Source organism: Danio rerio, chromosome 3 (genome assembly GCF_052040795.2).
Source record: "Danio rerio strain M-AB ecotype USA chromosome 3, GRCz13ab, whole genome shotgun sequence".
NCBI lineage: Eukaryota > Metazoa > Chordata > Actinopteri > Cypriniformes > Danionidae > Danio > Danio rerio.
Window position 1 is genome coordinate 2980001 of NC_141023.1, and position 20477 is coordinate 3000477.

At 34.8% G+C, this 20477-nt stretch overlaps 2 protein-coding genes across 6 annotated transcripts in view; one reads left to right on the forward strand and one right to left on the reverse strand.

Moving 5' to 3' along the window:
* Positions 1-20477, forward strand: part of plbd1a (phospholipase B domain containing 1a) — a 522382-nt gene that overhangs the window by 372001 nt on the left and 129904 nt on the right. The gene's annotated exons all lie outside the window — the stretch shown is intronic.
* tefb (TEF transcription factor, PAR bZIP family member b) lies at positions 1525-19732 on the reverse strand. Of its 5 annotated transcripts, none has more exon segments than NM_001020661.2 (6): positions 1525-4194; positions 4899-5103; positions 5168-6595; positions 8901-9121; positions 13825-14199; positions 19498-19725. In NM_001020661.2, coding segments are annotated over 4 exon segments (927 nt in total). In that variant the 5' UTR covers positions 19613-19725; the 3' UTR covers positions 1525-4194; positions 4899-5103; positions 5168-6379.

Below are 20477 nucleotides of genomic sequence, written 5' to 3' on the forward strand. Positions count from 1 at the left end.
ATATATATATATATATATATATAAGCAATTCCATGCAAATGTCAACCTTGACATGAAAAAAAATAGCCAAAACATTGAAGCAGTTACTTTTTTTGTTTTTGTTTGTGTAAGCAAGTATTTTTAAAAATACTTTGGTAAATCAAATGTAATAGTTTAAAAATACTTAAAAATGTCTCAATGTTTTCAAAGTCAAACGAGTGCCAATTTCACATCTGTCACATCCGTAACAGAGCTTTATTCCTTTTAAATACTAAAAAATGTCGAATTAAATAAACTCGATCATGTTTATTCTATAGTGAGCTGACTCTTCTCTTTTGATTCACATGATTTTTACAAATATGTTGTATACTGTAAGCTCACATTGTCACATCCATGTTTATTTCCATCATTTAAAATATAAAACATGTTTACAGATTGATTGTTTTGACTCCATAACTCTGTGGTCTGTTGTTTTAGAAAAAAAATACACAGATGTTTCAATATAATGTTAACAAACTTTCAACGTAAATTTATTTTAAGATTTTTACTGCAAATGTCTCCATAACGCTGGAATTGCTCATATATATATGAGTGAGAGAGAGAGAGTTACTTTTTGGACATGTAGCCCAGTGGTAATTGTTTTAAATAACCGTAATTACAATTATGACCAAAATAATCGTGATCATGATTTTTTTTTTCTCCATAAACCAGCAGCGCAAACTGGAATTGGATGATTTTTGGAAAGTGATCTGGCCAGTTTGAGTAAGTCAGATCTGTTGAGCAGCAGCGCAGTATGCAATACAGTTACAGAAGGTGATTACTTCTGCAAATTCAGTACTATAAAATTGGTCAAATTTAATTCTTTGGGGTCTTCATTCTTTCTCTTTTCGACTCAGTCCCTTTATTATTCAGGGGTTGACACAGTGGAATGATTTGTCAACTTATCCAGCATATGGTTTATGCAGTGGATGGCCTTCCAGCTGCAACCCAATCCCTGGGAAACACCCATTCACTCACATACACTACAGACAATTTTAGCTTACCAAATTCCCCTATAACACGTGTTTGGACTGTGGAAGAAACTGGAGCACGGCAACGCGGAGAGAACATGCAAACTCCACACAGAAATGACCCAACCAGGACTCGAACCAGCGACCTTCTTGCTGTGAGGCGACAGTGCTAACCATTGAGCCTCCGTGCCACCTCTTTGTGGTCTTCAAAAGTCTAACACTCAGCAACCTGCAGACACCCTTGAGAAACGTGATGATTGTAGCGTCTGGATGAAGGTGATTCACATTCAGATCAGTGTGTGTGTGTGTGTGTGTGTGTGTCTGTGTGAAGCAGATGTTATATAACAGCGCTCCAGTGTTCGGCTGATTGTTACATAACGTCAAACTGAGAATAATAATGAACACACACACACACACACGCACGAACGACAGCAGTGAAGAACATGATGTGTGTGTGTGTGTGTGTGTGTCATCCTACTGCAGTGGTTTCACACACGTGATGATGTCATCAGCCAATCAGAGCGCAGAGCCTCAGCAAGGTCAAATCACTGATACTGTCCTTTATTAATACACAGATACAGTCAGAACATACTGCATTACACCAGCGTCTGTAGAAAAACAACACGGCACTGCTAGAAAAACAAACAAAACAAGATATATATATATATATTTAAAAATGCACTTGTAGATTTAAAATTACATCGTATTAAAGACACACACAAACACACAAAGAAAATGAATGCTACATTAAAGTTGTACAGAGCCCAGCACTGAACTCCACGTCTGGAGTTAATACCACTTCAGATTAAACCCAAAACTAAAGGCCGTCATTTGGACAACGTCACTATTCAGGCCTTAAAAAAAAACGAATATAGAAACGTCCGTCGTGTAGACGTTGAACACAGTGATCGACAGAGTTTGGTTCGTGGATTGAAATCAGACGGGAATTAAAAATAGAAACGTCCACAAACGTGAGCTCACGTCCAAATATGGAAGAGAAGGACACGCCCACTGCACAGCGTCACCATGACAACAGCATGCAGTAACGACTCGCATATTTACAACAGTTCTGCCCGTAAGCTCTTCACACCCGTTTTACAGAAACGCAATCATGACGAAAATATACTGTATTGTGTCACTATTATTATTATAGATTTAGTTTATTGTTCATATACGTCTAAATTTAGGAAACATTTGACGGAAAAAAAAAAAATTCTTGTGGAAAATTATTACTAAAACGCAGCAAATTTTATATTTTACATTGAAAATTGTGTGTTAATGGTGTAATATTAAAAAATGTAAAACGTGTGAGCACTGAACGCAAACCATGATAGCTATATTGTATTCAAATCTATAAAAATGGAAGCACATTACGACCTCTTTTTACGAGTCTCTTTTTGACACTTTTTAGTTTTAAAAACTCCAGGAAACAAGAAAAACAGTAATAAAGGTGATGCTGAACGTCTTCGACTCCAGTTTGCATGTCGAAAAAACCAAGCACATTTATATTACACAATACAACAGTTACCTACAAATGCATCGTTACTATCATTAACTATCATCAATGCAACGTTATTGGAAAGAATACAAATAAAACCAACAGAAAGTGATTCTGCTGTGTTTTACGACTGACGTCGAGCTGCCTCGCTACCCGCTCCTTTAACACAGATCTATTCATATCGTAAATAAGGAACACGCATTAGACGCATCTAATCTGAGGTAAAGATGAATGCTATATTATTGCCCTGGATTAAACCCTGAAAACTAAAACAGATCCAGTCCATGAATCGATCGCTCACAGTTAAAATCCCTGCCGGCGGCGTGACAATATTAGCCGCGTCGTCATCGTTAATTCGCAAGATCTTTCTGGAAGAACACGCCGACAAACACAAGTTTATTTACATACAAACACCAACATAACATGCGCTTGATTCCTCCAGTACATAAACGCCTAATTTCCCCCATAAGCGGTGGAAAAAATAAACGAAGAACTTAAAAATGCTAAAGGCTAATGCTAAACTCGCTGATTCACATGATGAATCAAAACTAAAGATTAAAAAAACACTAAAAGAAGGAAAGACGAGCAGAAAATATAAACTTTTTCTCTTGTTTTCCAGCACAAGCATGTTTTGCCACTTTACGTGACTATTTTATTGGAGGAAAGATGCTAAATGCTAATGCTAAACTCACTGATTCACAAGATGAATCATTTGAGTTTAGACTAAAGATTCAAAAACACTAAAAGGAGAAAAGACGAGCAAAAATTATAATCCTTTAAGCATATTTTTTCACCACAAGCAAATTTTGTCACTTTAGTGATTTTATTTTATTGGAAAAAAATAAGCTAAAGTGTAAAAAAATAACTGAATCACATAATGAATCATTTGGGTTGAAAGCTAAAGACTCACAAAAGTCCCTCGAAACTCTAAAAGGAGGAAAGATGAGCGAATATCAAACTCCTTTGTGCTTATTTTCCACCACAAATGTTGCCACTTTATGTGACTTAAATTTATTGGAGGAAATGCTAAATGCTCATGCTAAACTCAATGATTTATATTATGAATCATTTGAGTTCAATGCTAAAGATTCGTAAGAGTCCCTATAATCCTTAAAAGGAGGAAAGACGATTAAAAACCGAAGTCCTTTATGCTTATGTTCCACCACATGCAACTATTGCCACACCTGTGACTTTATTTTATTGAAAAAAACAAACAGTTTAAGCTCTAAAAATCCCCGATTCATATTATGAATCATTCGGATTCAAAGCTAAAGATTCATAACAGTCCCTCGAAACCTTAAAAGCCTAAAAACAGCTCATTATACAAAGATATGTAACGTTTTCTACCACATTTCTGCCTCGTTTCTCTTATTTCTGATGACAAATCTGCAGTACATGAACACTAGTAATGTGTCGAATGCAAACAAAGAGAGGAAAACGCTTCGGCGAAAACGCTTTCGGATTCAATGCAGAATCCTTATTTTACACCACAAACACATTTCGCCACATCAGTGACAAGATTATATTGGAAAGAAAAATCTGAAAGTGCTAAAAACTACTGATTCACAAGATGAATCATTTGGGTTCAAACTAAAGATTCAAAAACACTTAATGCGGAAAATAAACTGATTCACATGAATCATTTGGGTTCAAATTTAAGATTCAAAAACACTTAATGCGGAAAATAAACTGATTCACATGAATCATTTGGGTTCAAACTAAAGATTCAAAAACACTTAAAGGGGAAAATAAACTGATTCACATGAATCATTTGGGTTCAAACTAAAGATTCAAAAACACTTAATGCGGAAAATAAACTGATTCACATGAATCATTTGGGTTCAAATTTAAGATTCAAAAACACTTAATGCGGAAAATAAACTGATTCACATGAATCATTTGGGTTCAAACTAAAGATTCAAAAACACTTAAAGGGGAAAATAAACTGATTCACATGAATCATTTGGGTTCAAATTTAAGATTCAAAAACACTTAATGCGGAAAATAAACTGATTCACATGAATCATTTGGGTTCAAATTTAAGATTCAAAAACACTTAATGCGGAAAATAAACTGATTCACATGAATCATTTGGGTTCAAATTTAAGATTCAAAAACACTTAATGCGGAAAATAAACTGATTCACATGAATCATTTGGGTTCAAACTAAAGATTCAAAAACACTTAAAGGGGAAAATAAACTGATTCACATGAATCATTTGGGTTCAAACTAAAGATTCAAAAACACTTAAAGGGGAAAATAAACTGATTCACATGAATCATTTGGGTTCAAATTTAAGATTCAAAAACACTTAATGCGGAAAATAAACTGATTTACATGAATCATTTGGGTTCAAATTTAAGATTCAAAAACACTTAATGCGGAAAATAAACTGATTCACATGAATCATTTGGGTTCAAATTTAAGATTCAAAAACACAAAGCGGAAAATAAACTGATTCACATGAATCATTTGGGTTCAAATTTAAGATTCAAAAACACTTAAAGCGGAAAATAAACTGATTCACATGAATCATTTGGGTTCAAACTAAAGATTCAAAAACACTTAAAGGGGAAAACTGATTCACATGAATCATTTGGGTTCAAATTAAAGATTTAAAGATACTTAAAGAGGAAAATAAACTGATTCACATGAATAATTTGGGTTCAAATTAAAGATTTAAAAACACTTAAAGAGAAAAAATAAACTGATTCACGTGAATAATTTGGGTTCAACTAAAGATTCAAAAACACAAAGAGGAAAAAACTGATTCACATGAATCATTTGGGTTCAAATTAAAGTTTTAAAAACACTAAAATGAGGAAAGACTACCAAAAATTATACCTTTTTGCTCTAATTTTCCACCACAAGCAAATTTAGCAACTTTAGTGATTTTATTATATGGTAAAAATCAACTAAAAAGCGTTTAAATCCTTGATTCACATTATGAATCATTTGGGTTCAAAACTAAAGATTCATAACAGTCCCTCGAAACCTTAAAAGCCTTAAAACAGCTCATTATACAAACATCGGAAATGTTCTCGAGCATAACTCTGCCTTATTTCCCCTCATGTTCTTAATAATTAATAATGTGTCGAGTGTAAACAATGAGGAAACTCTGAAAACCAGACGGAAAGACTCGCAGAAACACCATCCGATTCTCCCTTTGACTTATTTTCTACCACAAGCAGATCTAGCCACATCTCTGACTTTATTATATGGCATAAAACACGCTAAAATCTCAGATGCACTGAATCAATCACTTGGGTTCAAAACTACAGACTCAAAACAGTTAATCATATAAAACCTTTTCTATCACAAGTCCGCCTCACGTTTTCCTCCAGCTCTTATTTTTAGTGCTGAATCTCCGGTACACAAGTATTAATCATTTATCGAGTGTAAAAAAACACTCAAAATTAGAGGGAAATCAAAATCCTTTACACTTAATTTCCACCAGAAGTAAACGTAGCCGCATCACAGACTTCATTATACTGGAAATAAATAAAATCAGTAAATTTACCGACTCATTTAATGAATCACTCGAGTTCAAAGTAAAGATTGGAAACAGTCCCTGATCCCCTAAAAGCAGCCGATAATAAAAACACCCGCGACGTTCCTCCCACGCTTCAGCCTCATGCGCGTGTTTTCTGCGTCAAACCTCCGGTGCGGAAACGAAATGAACGTGTCGAGTGCTAACGAGGTGTGAGGAAACGCTGAAAACTAGCTGAAGAGAAGAGTCTGAACTCTGCCGGACCGACCGTCAGCGACCTCGCGGAGGGGTCAGGATGAGGTGTGAGGGGTCAAAGGTCATGCTGTGGTCAGTGTTGCTGTGTGTTTTTGGACCGTCGGCCTGGTCTCGTCCACACGCCTCTGAGTGTGTGCGTGCGTCCCTCACAGCGAGCCGTACTTGGCCTCGTACAGCGCCATAATCTTCTGGCAGCGGCCGCAGTCTTTGCGCAGCTCTGCCACCTGCTGGCGAAGCGCTGCATTCTCCCGCTCCAGGAACGAGGCTCGCACTGCAATCTGGTTCTCCTTGAGACGCCGGGCATCACGGGAACGCTTCGCCGCCACGTTGTTCTTCTTCCTCCGTGACCAGTATTTGTCATCCTGACAAACAAAAATCATGATCATTTTAATGTTTGGTATTAGGATTGAGATGTACAATCTTGTTTTCAAGGGGGTCCCACAGTGTTGCACAATCTAGACATAGGCGATAACCAGTTTCAAGGTTTACTGCAGTTTGGAAAAGCCAAGGTTTAAAAAAAAACGGTAATAAAAGACTGTAATACTGTTCCTAAAGTCTACACTACCTGACAAAAGTCTTGTCGATTATCCAAGTTATCCAAGAACAGCAAATAATATGTTGACTTCTGGTTGATCATTTGGTATCAGAAGTGTCTTATATGAAAGGCAAAGGCCTCTAGATGACGCTTATTTGACCACGATACAATAGGATCATGCCTTGATTTTAAATGATTTCATTAGGACAGTAAGGTTTGAGTTTGATGCTGCGTTCACACCAGAAACGAAACGCGCGTCAAGCGTGAGTGATTTACATTTTAAGTAAATGCAAACGCGCGAAAAGACATCCTGCAGCGCAAATGGCGCGATATGCTCAAATTGATCGTTTTGCGTGTTTGACGTTTCGCGCGAGTTCGAAAATCTGAATTTTTAGCAAACATTCGCGCCGCGTTAACCAATCATAAGCTTGCTCTTGTGGGGGCGTGACTGTGACGTATCGCCTGTTGTGGGTGTCCCAGGGGAAATCCCCCAGCCGACACCGACAAGAAATTCATCAAACTGGGCTGGGCTCAGTCAGAAGCACCACTGAAAACCTCCGTCATCCAGGTTCAGTTTCTGGAGGAGTTCATGAGCTCACAGAGCTGCTGCACCTCTGAAAGGATGTAGTGGACTCAGACACGACCCCAAACGTATCAACACTGTTTATCATCCTTCATAAAGCACATAAACACTGTTATTTTCTTCATAAAATCCATGTTAGCCATTTAGCTATGAAGCTAGAGTCACCGGGCAGACAGAAGCCCTGCCCATCACGTGAATCCACGTCTGTTCTGAAATGAATTTGACGCGCGAATGAAGCGGATTTGACACGCGAATGAAGCTAGTAAACTCAAATGTTCACGCGGCTATTTACGCGCGATTTATCTGCGCGTTCCGCGTCTGGTGTGAATGCAGCATGACAATGACTCAAATCACTGATTAATAAAGTCATCTGGAATGGCAATGAAAGCGTTCTTGCAGGACTCCCAGAGTTCATCAAGACTCTTTGGGTTAATCTTCAATGCCTCCTCCATCTTACCCCAGACGTGCTCAATAATGTTTACTCTGGTGACTGGACTGGCCAATCCTGCAGCAGCTAAACCATCTTTTTGCTTTCAGGAGCTTTGATGTGGAGGCTGAAGTATGAGCAGGAGCGCTGGCCTGCTGGAGAATTTGCCCCCTCTTGTGGTTTGTAATGTAATGGACAGCACGAGCAGGTTCAACGTTAAGAATTTTTTCTACTGGCCTGATCGGACCATAGTTCAGATTTTTACTTGCCCTGCCAATATTTTCACTGGCCCTACCAAAAAAAAAAAAAAGTTAATAGCTATTTCTTAGCCACAAATTTAAAGAAAATGTGTCACAATGTTTGTGATTTATAAATATATAAAGTATGAATGGGAATAACTGTATTATTTTGCTCATATGAATTCAGAAAAGTGCCGATATCTGTGGGTCAAATATTTGTCAAATATATTTGTTTTGATAAAACTGTGCTGTGAAAGTTTTATTGTTGTTAATATTTTGAGCAAAACATCAAAAAACGTTAATTTTTCTCATCATCCTTTGCTCGTATTTACCTAATTTAATGGAGGAAACTGTGTGATTAATGTTGATTAATATGAAGATCATAAACATCTTAAAAAGTCAATTGATGTAGTGAATAGCTGATCTTTATTTGAAGTTTCTTCAGAAGGTGACACGCTTAAATTATCATATTAACGGTAATATTTAAGTGTTTATGGACTGATTTATATACGTTTATAGTTTTTGTTATGGATAGACATTTGAAAAATACAAATAAAAATTCTGTCACTATTTACTCTCCCTTTACTTGTCAAACCTTTAAGAGTTTCTTTCCTCTGTTGAACACAAGCGAAGATATTTTGAAGAATGCTGGAAACCTGTAACCACTGATTTCCACAGTAGTTGTTTTTTATTCTATGGAAGTCAATGATTACAGGTTTAGCCTAATATAAAACTGTACTTTAGCCTAATAATATAGCAAATAGTTTTTATTGGGTGGACTGTCCCTTTAAGATGTTATTATTGAATCATGCTCTTATTTTGTGTTGAACAGTAAATTCATGAGAAGCTTTGAGGTTTGAGCAGCAGTTGTTGTTTTGCTCACCTTGGCGTCTTCAGGAACGAACACCTTCTTGGCCTTCTTGATCATGGGCTGTGGCTTGAGCTCGTCCTCGGAGAAGCGGTGTTTGCGCGGGTTGAAGAGCTCTCCTCCGGGAACGCTGGACAGCACCAGGTCTGTGGGGTCCGGCTGGAAGGACACGTTCACCTCGATGTCCTCCGGGGACACTGGAGATGGTGTGGCACGCTCAGGAACAGAGGAGGGCTCTGGAGGATTAAAGAAACAGAGATATATTTTGTCAGCATCTGATCAGGGTGAGACGCTCGAATACAGCAAAACACCAGCAGGGGAAATAAGATAATGATAATAATAATAAGTTAAAAATAAATCAGATCTCATACTTTAATCTTCTTCACACTGAGTACTCATTCCAGAGAGCTTCCCTTTCCTTAAATATGTAGTAGACACAGTTGAGGGAAAATTATTTTTGTTCAAATTTAATTACTTTATTCATTTACTCCTTTTTTATGCACTCACTCATTCATTCTTTTATTTATTTATTTATGTATTCCTTTATTAATTCATTAATTTCTTCCTTACTTCCTTCATTCATTCCTTTATTTATTTATTCATTCATTCTTTTTTAAAATGATTTCTTTATTTGTTCAATCCTTTTATTCATTCATTAATTCATTACTTTTTATACATTTAATTATTTGTTCATTCATTCCTGTTTATTTATTCATTTATCCATTAATTTATTTATTCATTCATTTATCCATTCCTTCGTTCATCCATTCTTTTATTAATTTCTTAATTTACTCATTTATTCTTTATGTATTTTTATTTATTCATTCCTTCATTTATTCATTCATCCATTCCTTTATTTATTAATTTATTCATTCATTCCTTTATTTATTCTTTTATTCATCTAATCCTTTATTCATTCATTCATTCCTTTATTTATAAATTTATTCATTCATTCCTTCAGTTATTCATTCATTATTTATGTATTTTTATTCATCCATTCCTTTATTTATTGATTTATTAATCCAATCTTTTATTTATTCATTCATGCTTTTACACTTTTACTAATTTATCCATTCCTTTTATTAATTCAGTCATTCCTTCATTTATTCATTCATTCTTTATGTATTTTTATTTATCCATTCCTTTATTTATTAAATCATTTCAGTATTTATTAATTCATTTATTCCTTTATTTATTCATTCCTTTATATATTCCTTTATTTATTTATTAATTCCTTTACTTATTTATTCATTTCTTTATTTATTCAATCATTCCAGTATTTATTCACTTATTCATTCCTTTATTTATTCCTTTATTTATTCATTCATTCTTTATGTATTTATGCATTCATCTACTCCTTTATTTATTCATTCATTCTTTATGTATTTATGCATTCATCTACTCCTTTATTTATTCATTCATTCCTTCATTTATTCCTTCATTCTTTATGTATTTATTCATTCATTGCTTTATTCATTCATTCTTCATGTATTTACTAATTTATTTATTCAATCCTTTAAATATTCATTCATGTATCCATTCCTTTATTCATTTATTCATTCCTTAATGTATTTATTTATTTATTTTGTATTAACTCCTCCATTATTTCCTTGAGTTATTCATTAACTGCTTAATTTATTATTTTATTATTTATTAATTCGTTTATCTATTTATTCACTTTTTTATTCATTCATTCCTTTATGTATTAATTATTTTTTCATTCCTCCATTTATTCATTCATTCATTCATTCATTATCAATTCCTTTAAGCAATCATTAATTGTATCATTCATTCACTCATTTATTCATTCACCCATTCATTTCTTTATTTATGCATTCATTTATTCCTTTATTTGTTAATTTATTAATTGGTTCCTTCAGTTATTTAGTCATTCCTTTATTTATTTATTTTATCATTCATTCATTTATGTATTCCTTTATTCATTCATTCACCTTTCCACAATTTGAGGTGTAAAACTTAAAATAGGCTGCTGGAGAAAACAGATTATGGCATATGAAACTAATTTAAGGCGGACAGACACACAAACCAACCATCCAACCACGTTCTTATATGAGCTCCGCTTACCCAGTTTAATAATAACTCCACTCAAATGTTTTGGCTCAGTTATTAGCTGGAGTAACTGGACAGAAATAGTTCTCTTTCCACTAATATATAAACACCTGAATCCATTACCATGATCACCTAATCTTCACACATTATAAACCACCATCATCATAATCGCAATACTCTGTTATCAAAATAAACACGCTTTGAGGAAACACTGAGAATATAGTTAGTAAAGCTGGTCTAAATATGTACAAGCTAGTCTCTTCTAAAACAATAGTACTATGCATTTAGATTTATCAAGTTTTGTTGGTTAAGTTGTGTTCCTGACATCACTTTTAGATAATTTTTTGTTTTAATAATGAGCTATGCAGTGGGCACAAAAGGTCAACCCAGTGCTTACAATGCCTATTTAAGGGTTAAGCCACTAATAAGCAATGTTGCCAAGTCTGGGCTACTTTTAAACACTTGCACGTGTTGTTGTTTTCCTCAGGTTAAATGCTTGACATATTGCATTGCTTATATTTAGCTGAAATTGCATTTAAATTATTTATTAAATGCATATGCTGCCAATGATTAAAACTCTGCTGGGATAATGAAGCACATTTTTGTGAGTTTTTTTCCCATGGTAACAGATCGGCAGGTATATCCAGTGCTGTTTCTAAATAATATCTAAACAGTATTTACAAGCTACAGAAGAAAGTCCATTGATTACAATTTAACTAGAAAAATATTGAACATTTATTTTAGATAACTATTAATTTAGTAAGACGAATAAAAATAATTTTGCAAGTTTTGGGTTCACTTCTGCCAGAGTTGTTCTGGATTTCTGAAAACAGACACTGAGTAAATACTTAAAAAAAAGTAATCTTCAAAAATTAAACTGTGTATAATCATAAAGTGATGTAAAATGTGTTGTATGAGTGGAGATAAAGGGTTAAAAAAAACATTGTTGTGAATACGTCAAACGTTTTTTAAAATACCAGGGAAAAACGCTTACATTTTTAATTATATTGTTGTTTTCCCAATGATGGGTTGCAGCTGGAAGGGCATGTGCTGCGTAAAACATGTGCTGGATAAGTTGGCAGTTAATTTCGCTGTGGCGACCTCAGATTAATAAAGGGATGAATGAATGAATGTTTATATTGTCGTGTAAATCTATCCTTATGACGCAGTCATGCTAGAGTTCGAGCATGTGAAATTCTGTCGTACAGTGCTGCGAAAAGAGGCGGGATTAAACAAGATGATTAGACATTAGCTCCATATTTTACATTTCTGCACAGAAAGGTCATGTTCTTCAATGCAGTCACATGATGCGATTTCGCAGGTCAGAGTTCACCAAGCTTGATCTTTGCAATGCAGTGAACTGTGAAAGTTGCATTTGCGGTCTGTCGCATTCACGTGCGTATGAATGAAAGTCTATGGGGTAAAAAGTGCAGTGTGACCGCAACTATACACTACATTTTGTCACCAATATTTGTACTATCAATGGAGGAAATATGACTTTTATCTAATTATGGACTTCAGAGATACAAGGTCTATCGCCATTAAATAAAGTAACAAATTAAACAATTATAGTAGATAAAAAAAAAAATTTTTTGAAAACGTTCTAAAGCACCATTGTCTGACTACTGAACACCTATTCATGTCTTAAAAAGGTTTTATCCAAACTGTCCTAATCCACTTAAAATATCGACTACAGTATATCCTAGATACTGTTCAACAACCCTGTTGACATAATTCAATTGTGCAGATGACTTTAGGCCTGCAACAACTAATAGATCAACTATCAATAGTGAAATTTGTTGTCAATAAATGTAATTATCGATTCATTGATGTTGTGTTGAATTCAGTTTAACCTCAGATTTGTGTTCCCGCTACACAAGCTGTATTCACGTACAGAGCTTGAATACAGTGAGACATTACATATTTAAAACCAGCAAACAACAACAGTGAAAGTTTGCTTGTTCTTCTACTTCTGTTTCAAAAATAAGCATTTGTTGTTTATTTATATTTTAACAAATTTTGCTTAATATCTTATTGTCCTTATATTCATGTCCTAATTTTAAAACGTGAATATAATAGGAGTACAACACTCGTTTTGCTTTTTGTTTATTTATATTTTGTGATATTTAAATTACTGTTCAAAAGCAAACTTTGTTTTTCATTGAAGGTTTGAAATGCAACATTAAAGATCAAAACTTTTGTATTTTTTTAAAGTATAATTTTATACATAAATAATAGCTTGATTAACAGATTAATACAGTTGTAATACGAAAAACGGCTTTAAAAAAATGTAGTTTTTATTTGAAATAAAAATTAATCTCCCAAATAATCGATTATCAAAATAACTGGGTAACATTTTACAATAAGGTTGTATTAATTAATGTTATTTAAAATTAGTCAATGACAATTCATTGTTAGTTCATGTTAACTAATGTTGCAATACCTAAAGGTTAACAACCACGAGTTTGAACTTTAATAATGCATTAGTAAACGTTAGACCAGGGGTGTCAAACTCAATTCCTGGAGGGCCGAAGCCCTGCACAGTTTAGTTCCAACCCTGCTCCAACACACTTACCTGTAGATTTCAAACAAGCCTGAAGGACTCAATTAGTTTGATCAGGTGTGTTTAATTAGGGTTGGAACTAAACTGTGCAGAGCTGCAGCCCTCCAGGAACTGAGTTTGACACCTGTGCGTTAGACTATAATTAATAAATGCAAGTATAGTTCATAATTAGTTCATGTTAGTAAATAAATGAACTAATGAAACCTGGTTGTAAAGTGTGATCAGTAATTGTGTGCTGCAGCCCTAGATGGGTTTCTTCTTTTAAAATGTGCTAAAAAACTATTTTTTTAAATAGTTTGATCTGACCTGCAGTGGTCTCCTCGCACAGCTCCTGTTCTGCTGTTTGACTGTCAGACAGGTCCTCGTCTTGCTCTGTCTGCATCTGTTCAGGCATCTCCGGGACGGCTGCCGGCTCCTCTGAGTTCTCAGAGGACGCCTGTGTTTCCCCATCCCGCCGCTCGGCCTCCAGTCCGCGGTTCAGCTCCTCCTCCAGCGAGACGGGGATGCCGTTCTCCAGCAGGAACTCGTCCAGGTCCATGTACTCCAGGTGGAAGGTCTCGCCGTCATACGGGATGGTTTTCTCCCAGATGGCGGGCGTGAGGGAGGCGGAGACGCCCCCTGAAGCCCCGCTGCCAGCGGACGCCCCATCGCCAGCAGAGGCCTGCTTCTCCTTCTCGATATCTAAGAGGAAAAGCAGACTTTAGTCAAATGTATACAGATGAAGTGTAAATTATTTACCCCAATTTCTGTTTAATGGAACGAAGATCACATTTCTAATGATAATAGTGTTAATAACTCATCTCTAATAACTGATATTTTTCTCTTTGCCATGATGACAGTAAATAATATTAGATTAGATATTCTTCAGGATACTAGTATACAGCTTAAAGTGACACTTAAAGGATTAACTTGGTTAATTAGGGTAAAGTTAGGGGAATTAGGCAAGTCATTGTATAACAGTGGTTTGTGCTGTAGACTATCCAAAACTAATATAGCTCAAAGGGGCTAATAATATTGACCTTAAAATGACTTTAAATAAATTAAAATCTGCTTTTATTCTAGCAGAAATAAAGCAAATAAGACTTTCTGAAGAATATTAGAGGAAAAGAAAAAAAAAAAAATCACAGGGGCGAATCATTCTGACATTAACTGCATATATATAAAAAAACACTTTATTGTAAAGACAACGGGAATCTAACAGTGCAAAAATAAAATTGATTTACACAATTGTATTATTAGGAGGGTAAGAATCATCTCGTTTTCAAGGGGGTCTTCAATGTTTGTAAATATATAGACAAATGGCAAATACTGCAGAGCAGTAATACAACCATCATTACAATATAATAAATACAAAAACAAAACAATAATCAACACACACACATACACAAACTCTCAATTATCTAACCACAAAACAATACGCATCTTCCACATTATATTAATGATATTCAATATTACTATAACCTTCCAATGAAATATAAATATTTAATATATCACAGGCAAACAGAGATCAGAAACTAATACAAGTATTGAGTAAATAATGTACAAGAGCTTTTCTAAACATTGGCTTGTATTCTTATTTTGTTGTGTATACTTGTAGTTCTTTGAGTTTGAGAAAAGCACATAATAAATAAAATCCAATATTATTATTTGAAAAAGACTCACATTAAATGTTTTTAAATACATGTGCATCACTTTTGGGTCAGTCAATACTGACTACCTGTCTGAATTTCGGCTAAAGGTGGAGGTGTTGCAAAAATTTGGCCAAAAAAAAAAAAAAGTTGGCCACCTCAATATCCTCTATTAGAGCTGCATGATATAATGTTTCAGCATCAATATCACAGTGTGTGATTATTTGAAATAGTCACATCTAGGCATGTGACTAGGGTTGTAACGGTATGAATTTTTCACGGTATGATAATCGTCTAAAACAATACCACGGTTTGACGGTTTCGCGGTATACGGTATGTTACAAAATAATAGAACAGTAAAGCAAATTTGACTTTTTCCAAATAATATATTTTTAGTTACTATAAACAACACCACTTACAATGAACAAATAAAAATAAGAAAATAATAAATAATGTGTCAAAGTCCAAATAAAGTCCAAATAAACATGGTGCAAATCCTCAGTAAAAAATAGATATAAATATTTACTATACTATAAATAGTTACATAACGAAACTAGATTCAATATGGAACATCCTCAGGTTTTATGTGCCAGCATGGATATGGTTGTCTATCGATATGGATTTGGATATGGTTGTCTGCAATGCAGACAAACAGCTGCATCTTCATTTGCGTCTTTTGAAAACAGCAAGAGCAGCAGTTCGTCTTTGCTGTGTCACTGTTTTGTCATGTTTCTGTGCTGCTGTGCATGCAAAAGTATTTAGTATGAGAATTATTTCATGCAAAACTTTAAATGTATGCCTATCTCTCATTCCGTGTTGTTCAAAAAGCTCAGTGTTGGTCCACAAACAAAAGCGAAACCTATGCTTATTGGTTTTGATATAGCGAGTTTGAACCAATCTGGGCATGGAGGAGGGACAATGCATCAATGTATCATGTCTGGTTTGTCCGGAGACACAGTGACGAGCGTTTCTTTGTCAAATCAGCGTTGTCAAATGTTGATGACGTAACCGCACTGATTCCGGAGCCTCTGAAAGTCCGCGAATGATATGTGATACAGCACTGGAAAGCTGGAGATTCTCTTCTTTATGCCAATCTTTGAATTGTATGAATCAGATCAGCGGATCAAAAGTTATTAAACATTTAAGAGCAATACTTATTTTTAGCCGTGGGCGGCTGTCTCGGTCTTTAAGGGTTAAAACCGTTGCTATGCAATTGTTCATGGTATGATAATCGTGCACGTTCAAATCGTGGTAAACCGTCATACCGGTATATTGCTACAACCCTACATGTGATGATAACCGTTTTCAAGGTATACCGCGGTTTGGAAAAGTCAAGGTTTTAAAACTGGCAGAATTTTCGGTAATACTGTTCCTAGGGTATGTGTAAGATTTTTTATTTACACTTTTTTTGTTTTCTAGGACAACAGTATCTTCAGCAGAAAAAAATATCCAAAGGTGCCATTTTAAATCATAAAGAAATCTGTTTATGATACTAATGAAGACAGCAGAAGTCAATGATTTATTTTCATTATTTAGCCTGACATGTTTACGGCTCCAAAATATTATAAATCTTTCAAAAAATATAATATATTGTTTTTTAGAGAGGGAAAAAAGTTGTTGTTTTTTTTACCAGACATTTTAAAAATATATATTTTAGAGCAGTAATCACATTACCGTGATATTGTTATCCAAGGTTATCATACCGTCAGAATCTTATACCGGCCCATGCCACATTGCGAGTATATGCAATCAGTGTTGAGTCAGGATTATAACTGATCACTTTGCAAGTGTTTTTTTTGATGCCTGTGACTGTAAGAGCATTTTAAAAGCATAAAGACATTAGAAAATGCACCATTTGAAAAATTATTAATGTTTAATTTTATTGAACTATTTACAAAACAAACACTATGCTATACTATTTTACACTTGATTATTCAATTACATGCTGAATACAGTTAGACTCATCAGAAAACAATAAAACAATGTCTATTTAATTTGAACCTTTTTCTTTATTGAGTTCATCTATGCCTGTAGATTGTTTGATATTTTTTGCAGATGCACTCCCCAAAAGAATCATGCCAATCAATCTTAAAGTATTCCAAATAGTTATTAAACTCATCTAGCGAAATTATATTAATAAATTGCAATATATATATATATATATATATATATATATATATATATATATATATATATATATATATATATATATATATATATATGAGAGCAATCTCATGCAAATGTCAATCTTGCCATAAAAAAGTTTTCACTAAAATATGGAAACTGTTTGGTTTTTTTGTGTAAGGAGGTATTTTACAGTACTTTAGAAATATTTAAAAGTGCATGTGTCAATGTTTTCAAACTAGTATGTTTAATTTAACAAAGTCACACAAGTGGCAATTTCACATCCGTCACATCCATAACTTAGAGACGTCACATCCATAACAACACTTTTTCCTCATAAATGTGAAAATATTAAATAAAATAAAATCAATCATGTTTGTTTTATAGAGAGCTGACTCTTATCCTTTTGATTAGCGTTATTTCTTTTGAGTTGTGCAGTTTAATCCACAGAATTTCTACAAAGCATGTTGAATACTGTAAACCCGCAGACTTTTGTTGTCACATCCATAACTCTTGTTCATTTCCTTTATTTAAAGTACAAAACATTTTTACAGATTGATCTTTTTCTGCTCCTTTAACTCTGTGGTCAGTTGTTCTGGAACATATATGATGTTTGAATATAATGTTAACATATACTTTCTATGTCAATTTATGTTTTGGGTTTTTACTGAAAATGTCACATCCATAACGCCAGATTTGCTCATATATAGCAGAATAAAAAACATCGCAAAGTTTTTTCCAGTATCATGCAGCCCTATTCTCTATGTAGTAAATAAACCCCTGATAATGTCTTTCTCTCGCCTCTTGATTTTGAGATTAACTCAGAGCTTTATTCTTGACAGATTTATTAATATACTGATACTTAAACATCAATATTTACAGCAGTGTAACCTGTCATTAAAAGGGATAGTTCGCCTATAAAGTCGAACTGTCAGCATTTCCTCAACCTCCAACTTGTTCCAAACCAGTTTCTTTCCCCTCCTGAACATAAAGCCAAGAACTAAAACTAAACTAAAACCAAGATGGTGGTGCAACCAGACGCAATGGCTTCTTGTGGCCCACTAAATAAAGGAGGATATACTGAAGAATGATGGGAAAACAGCACTGACCTCCACAGGATTTTTTGTTCTTACAATGAATGTCATTATTGTTTTTTCCAACATTCCTCTGAAATTCTTCGTGTTAATCAGAAGCAAATATTAAAAGGTTTAAAACCAACTGAGTGAGAGTAAATGGTGAGAAATTAAAGTATGTGTGAACTATCCCTTTAATAACTTTAAAAGGGCATCACAGGCCACAGATCAGCAAGTTAATTCTGTAAGTAGTCTAGCTTTGTAACTAGCTGCGTAGGTGGTCAACAAGTGAAAGTGTTTGTCAAACTGGCAAACCCAACAGGTAAAATAATAATAATGATGATGATAATGACTATTATTGATTAAATTCAAAAAGCAACCATGTCTTTCACAATATTCTTATGTTAACACTCTTCACAACAGCAAAATGCAAGAATAAAAATGACTAACCTACAGACCTGAGTGAGTTCAACATCTCAGCAAAGCCTAAAACACTAACAATGAAATAGTTTTCACTTATTGCTAATATAATGGGTCAAAGATATACGGTGGATATTAATAAATAAATGAAAAATAATGAAACGCAGCTACTATTTGTCATTTTTGGGTCAATATTAATATAAATTTTTAATTCTAACTGCATGATCTTCATTAGAAAGTCACTGAAATGTAATTCATACCACTTAAATATGCATTTCCTATAAATAAGAGACGTTTAAGGTGAATTAAAAGCTGTTTCAGTGTTGTTTTGATGATTTTGGGGACTATTTTCGTCAAAACAACAATAACAAAGCCATGCCATGGTAACAACATGATACATACACACATATTTCAGTATATAGATGTCCTGGGCATGTACCAAGACACTTTTAGTAAGGATTATCGTGTAAAAAGACGAATGAAGTCATAAAACACGGAAGTACGGCGGTCTCTCGACCTCAGAGCATCAATTATAAACACGCTCTCTGAGGGAACTTTCTGTTCTTTCGTGAGTGAAGGCGCAGCTGAGGAGGTGAAGCCAAGTGCATGAACACACACACACACACACACACATACATACATACTTGAACACACACACACTTAAACACATTTACACTTAAACACAACAACAACAACAACTGAACGCCATTCCGTCAGCTTTAATCATCTCCTACCGTCGTCTTGATCCTCCAGTATGTTTGGAGGCGGAATGTTCATGATCTTCTTCAAAACAAAAGCGGACGATTTCTGCTGACCGATGACCACAGTCTCCAGCGCGTGTCCAGGCATCATTAGCACGATGTTTTCGGGGTCAGATATTAAAAGGTGTGTCGATAATTTCGGTTAAAGCTCCTGTATCCGTTTGAGCAAGCCAAAACAACAGCGTAGCGACCCACTCCTGCGTGTACTGGGCGAGATAATCGCATATTCATGAAGTACGCGCCACTCAAAACGCCGATTGGCTGCCTCTCCAACAGGTCATGAATATTTAAGCAGACAGGGCGTGTTGTTTTGAAACTCGCTCTCTTATTGGTCGACTGTTTATCCGCTTCGCTGAACGCCACGGCAATGTGCGGAACAAGACAAGCGAGTGTCTTTTGTTCCCCAAAACAGACGAATACAATCTTTACCGTGACCCTGAACACAAACAAATAAAATCAACAGCTCATGTCCCTCTCATTACAAGTAAATGCGTCAAAAATGGATATCAATGCTAAACGCCAGGTTTATATCTACACTAGATAGCAATAATCATGTTAGGTGCATTTGTAACTTTAAAGCTGACTTCTAAATACTTTTTAAACATGTTTAATAGACATAAAGAGCGTGTTTATGTGCTCGTGCTGTTGTATTTTTCCACCCTAGCGGTGAGCTCGTGCCTTCCCACGTGCCGCCAGCACGGGGCTCTGGGTGGGCGGGGCTAGCGCACGTGCGGAGTACAGCTGTATTCATCACCACTGTGAAGGTGTTCAGTGTCGCATTTGCAGAAAAAAAAGCCACTAGATTGGGGAAAAAGAAATGTAAAATCCCTTTCCTTACAGAAATCTATGAGTCACTTAAGCTTGACATGTCAAACATACATGAAAGTTGCGGTTTTGGAACATTTTCCTATTAAAAATTCACGTTTTTTACATTATATTTTGAATATACGTGA